We start from the raw sequence: 5476 nt of genomic DNA on the forward strand, positions 1-5476 counted from the left end.
CTACTTGTTTAATAGACATTGATTGGGTTTTAAGTTATTTAACATTCAGAATGGTTTAGAATGCACTACTTGTTTAATAGACATTGATTGGGTTTTAAGTTATTTAACATTCAGAATGGTTTAGAATGTACTGCTTGTTTAATAGAAGAAGATGAAGCACCTAGTATTTATGATTGTATTAGTTGCACTAAGAATGGATACATTAAAAAATATATGTAAATTAGTTAATAGATTATTTCTACTTCTACAACATAAAAATTATAGACCATAAATAAGTTACTGCAGAAGTTTAAAAGTGAATGAAAAATACAATACTCATTACCAGTGTGGAAAAAGGTTAACTGTGAAAAAAATGACATCTAGGAGGACAGTGGTTAAAATTAAAACAAAGCTTCCTTCAGAATAGTTTAAATGTATATTCATTAGGTACTAAACATTGTTAATATTTCTTACCAAGTCTAAATCTGTTACACTGGAAGGATGGTCATAACCTGTTATGGTTTTCCATGTGATGGAATTCAACAAACGAACCTGTAAAATGAGAGACTAATCAATGACTGTAATGTTATTATGTATGGACTACGTACAATAAAAATTATATGTGGTTAATTTAATATGAAAGGTAAATTTCATCTTGCAAGCTCTTTTTGGAAAATTAACAACTAAAATAGCATTCTTCCTTGTCATTAAAAACAACCAAGATATCTTGCTTCTAACTAGAACTAACCTTCTGATCATAGCTCCCTACAGCTAAAAACTGTGAAGTTGGAGACCAGGTGACTGACTTGATACCCAGTGCCATCTGGTACCCTAAATATGAACCAAGACATCTACCATCGACTGAGTAGAGCACAACTTTATACTATGAAAAAAAAAAAAACATGCATGTATATATATTCTTTTTTAGTTTCTTCCTGATATTTTCAGTTTTGAGTAAAATATTAAAATAAGAAACACACAGTTAACAACAAAAATGTATCTTAACATTTTTCTACATTCATTACATCAACTCTAGCAAAACAACTGTCAAATGATATGCACGGTTGTTTTCTACATCTGCTCATAAAAGTTTAGTAAATACTGCAAAAATGTACAGGAATAAAGAAAAGTTTATTTTCCAATGAATATCTATTCACAAAGTACTTTCATCTGCATATATAAACAAGTAATATATTTAAGACTTATTCAAGCATTTATCTAATATTAATTCTAATACTAATATTTCCCAATGGATGGTGTAAAATGTCAATTCATCATTGTTGAGTTAATAATTCATAAATTTACCGTGCTCAACTTTTTGATTATTTTATGAATATTTACACACGTTTTGTTTTTCTACTGTATAATAAAAGTCTACTCAACACCAAAGTGACTAAATGTTGTTTTTCTATTCAAGGCTACTTAAACATGATTAATATTAATTCTAGTATAAAAATAAAATTTTATTTCAGGATCAACTCCATGCCCAAAAAGTACATAGATGTTTTAACAGTCATCACTTTACAAGGAAAACATTTCTAAAAACTAAAAATAAACTTTTCAATATATTTCATCAATGAAATATTGTTTAACCATTCCTAGTGATCATGAATTGCTGTTTGGAGATTTCATTATGAGGTTTTCGTTAATCTTTTACTCCAAATAGGAATATAGCTTAGGGATCTGTAAATGTACAACAAAACTTGTAGATGTTTATATCAAAAGAGGTAAGGTTAGAACGAAGAAGCTTTGCACAATGATAACATCTAATTAAAACAGATATAGCTACTTTACATTTGAGGTATAATCCCTATCATTAAAGAAGGGACATTACCACAATGAGCAAAATAATGGCAGCAGCTATTATTATTAGTACAAGTTCTAATTCAGGAACAGTACCTTTTAGTCTGTTACTAAACCTTTAAGCTGATTTTGGTTTTTTTTTAAAACATATATCTGGCCAAATACACAAGGTTGAGCTACCAGATTATTTGTTCAATATTTTAGTTATTACAATCACTTCAAAATTACATATATTTACATATATTGTTTTCAAACACAATTGTAATCTTTATGAACAATACTTCAATGAATAGTAATGCTAAAGACAAAACATATACTTTTAATCACCCACCAACTATTACAAAAACAGTATTTCATAAAATAAAACAGAATAGCTTACATGCTTATGGACATGTTCAGGTTTAAAATTATTTTAAAAGAAAAGTTGAACAATGTATAGTATCCATTTTTAAATGGATTATTATTATTAGTTTAACTAGTTATTTAGTGAATAGATTTGTAAAACACTAGGTTTCTATTCAACTGAAACTGATGTCAACAACAATAACACTTCTATAACCATGCATCCTAAAGAACTGTTTGTTTATTTGGCATTTAATGGCACAAAGCCATTAAGCTATCTGCACCAAACCACTGGTAAAACTCAAAGTAAATTTAAATAAAATGTAAAAATAAATTGAGTTAAAACTAAACAATGTTCAAAATTCAGATAAAAGATTCAAATAGAATTAAAAAGGCCAATGGCTCATAAAATTTAAAAACAATGAAGTTGAACAGTGTCACCACTGCCAACATCGGGGTAAACCTGTAGTAAATACATGTCTGAAATGGTGCCGCCACTCACGGTCGTAATGACAAAGGCCACACATTGATGGATCAGTCCCAAATAAAAGAAAATGATGTGTTACAAAACTGTGACCAATGCGTAGCCCAGCCAAGACAAGTTCCTCCTTTTGATCCTTATGGAAACAAGACAGTCAAAGAGCAACAGGAGGTTTCATCTGGAAAACCTTGTTATGATGTTGCTCATCCCAAGTCAACTGCCAACTGGCATGAAGCCAAGCCTTGAATACAGGATCATAGTCCATGTATGAGATAGGCACGGCCATGACAGCACCAGAGGAGATGGACTTAACTGTGGTGTCAGCGAGCTTGTTCTCACGAATACTGATGTAGACAGGTATCCAGTAAAATTGGATGTAAACAGAAGATAAAGAAAAATCGGCCAGTTGTTTCTGAATATCAATGAGAACAGGGTGAGAATGAATGTGAAGCAATTCCAGGGGCAACAGAGAGCTAAGAAAGTCAGTGTAAATGCTACAATGAGTGTACTGCATAGCTTTTAAGTGATCCAAGACAAGAAAATGGCATACAACTCGGCAGCAAACACAGAAACTGTAGAGGGGATCCTGTGAGAAATCACCAAGCCACAACAAACCATGGCAGAGCCAACACAGTCAGATGATTTCAAATCATCCATAAAAATGGAAAGAGAAGAATGGTTCGAAAGATGTTCTGCAAAGAGAAGACAGTATTTTCAGTCGGGAGTATCAGCCTTCCTCAGATGATTCAAAGAAAGGTCAATAGTGGGGATGGTAATAAGCCAGGGTGGGATGAGCTGATCAATGGAGACAGCAACATCAGCCAATGACAGACCCAATTCAGCCAGCTATGCCTGGATACAAAGACAAAAGGAAGGATAGCAGACCATCTGTTCCGAAAGAGCATAGCCCACTGAGAAAAAAAGTCACAACTCCAGGTGGGATGCTGTGGTAAGGATCAAGCATGATAGCATATTGCAGAGAAAGTTGCAAAGTTGAAACATAAGTCAGCAGTCAACACAGAATCATTAGAGGAGATCTTGTGAGCAACCAAAGAGTCACCAGCGAATGACGGCAGACCCAAAGAGTCACCATATTTTTAAAAATCCATAAAAATGGAAACCGAATAGTTCTAAAGGTGTTCATTGAAGTGAAGATGGTAATTCCAGTCAGGAGTATCTGACCTCTTCAGATGATTCAAAGAAATGTCACTTATGGGGATTGTGACAAGCCATGGTATAATTATGCTGATCATCAGATTCAGCAGTGTTATTCATTGTCAGACCCAGATCAATAAACTGTTCCTGGATATGAAGGCCAAAGGTGGGAATAGAAGACTGTCTATTTGTATAAAGCACAGTCCAATGAGACATGAAGACACAATGCCAAGTGGGATGCTGTGGTAAGGATCGAGCTTGGTAGCATATTGTAGAGAATGACAGAGGTGAAGAGGAGGTTTGTGCAACTCTGTGTACAAACTGTGGACTCGAGAAGTGCGGAAAGCCTCGATGCAGAGCTGAAGCCCCAGATGGTAAATGGGGTCCAACATCTTCAAGGCAGAGGCCCTGGAAGAACCATAGACCAGAGCCCCATAGTCCAGTTTGGATCAAATGAGGGCACAACAGACATTGAGCAAAGAACATCAATCTGCTCCTCAAGAGGTGGAAGAGGCGACACGGAAGATGTTCAGGGCCCTTGTACACTTGACATGTAGCTGCTTGATATGAAAAATTAAAGCAAGCTTACAGTAAAAGATAAACCCAGAGAACTTTTCCTCAGGGACCATGGGAAGAACAACATCACCGAGACAAGGCTTGGGATCAGGGTGTAAACCCCGTTGGTGGCAAAAGTGCGTGCAAATGGTTTTGGAGAAAAAAAAGGTAAAACTGTTTGCTGTAGTCCACTTGAACAAGCAATTGAGGGCAGTTTGAAGCTGCCACTCAATAAACCTCTTAATCGATGACCGACAAGAAATGTGAAGCATCCTAAAATATAGAACAAAATAATAGTAATCCTCAGTGCAATTTTGTTTCTCAAATATAGATAAATTTGATTATATCATCCTAAAAAGCTTAGTGTTTACTGTCCAAAATCAACATATTAGTGTTTGATTAAATTCTTGATAACATACTACAAAGCATGTATATTTTTCAACAGAATCACAGGCAATAAACAATAAAACATTATCAAACCAATACAAAAATAAAATATATATATATATGTATATAGTTTGCAATCACTTGAGTGAGACTTAAACATCCGATTTTAAACCTATATAAAAGCACAGCAAGTGGCAGCAACCAGTCACTGTGAGAAAAATAAAAACAACTGATTTTAATGTATCATTGCTAAAAGAAAGATATTAATAACAACATTCTTACATCTTCAGCCAATGATTCCCACACACATAGCACTCTGTCATCAGGAGACCAAGCTAGACCTGCTAAATCTCTGGTATCAGTTTCATAGTGCTAGAAAATAGGATACAGAATCACTAAAAATCATATTTGGATAAAAGAAAAGTGGATTATTTGTATAAGTTACAAAATAAACAATTTTTAATTCTTTATAAATAGAACTAGAAAATAACTTAGTAATAAAGGCACAATTTGTATAAATACTGACATTATAAAATGAAAGGTTAGAAATATCATTTGGAACTTCATCGTTTCTTTTGTAGTAAAATTATTACCTTGGACATAAAAACTGAGCACGCACTTAGAAATATATATATATATGTATGTACATAAAATATAATAATTTAAGAAAAGAAAATTAAATAACAATAGAACATTCACAAAGTGCTTCAAAAGTACAGCTGTGACAAAAAATACTTACTAAACTTTCATACAATTAGAAGTTTTAATAAGTAT

General features: G+C 33.4%; 1 protein-coding gene across 1 annotated transcript in view; it reads right to left on the reverse strand.

Moving 5' to 3' along the window:
* The window catches only part of LOC106462571 (WD repeat-containing protein WRAP73-like), an 18028-nt gene that overhangs the window by 12118 nt on the left and 434 nt on the right, over nucleotides 1-5476 (reverse strand). The window contains exons 2-4 of the mRNA XM_022389866.1: nucleotides 4985-5074; nucleotides 728-862; nucleotides 454-531 (exon numbers count right to left, since the gene is read on the reverse strand). Of these exons, the coding sequence (XP_022245574.1) occupies nucleotides 454-531; nucleotides 728-862; nucleotides 4985-5074 (303 nt within the window). The remainder of the gene's footprint in view (nucleotides 1-453; nucleotides 532-727; nucleotides 863-4984; nucleotides 5075-5476) is intronic.

The sequence above is a fragment of the Limulus polyphemus genome, unplaced genomic scaffold (genome assembly GCF_000517525.1).
Source record: "Limulus polyphemus unplaced genomic scaffold, Limulus_polyphemus-2.1.2 Scaffold1199, whole genome shotgun sequence".
In the NCBI taxonomy this organism is placed as follows: domain Eukaryota; kingdom Metazoa; phylum Arthropoda; class Merostomata; order Xiphosura; family Limulidae; genus Limulus; species Limulus polyphemus.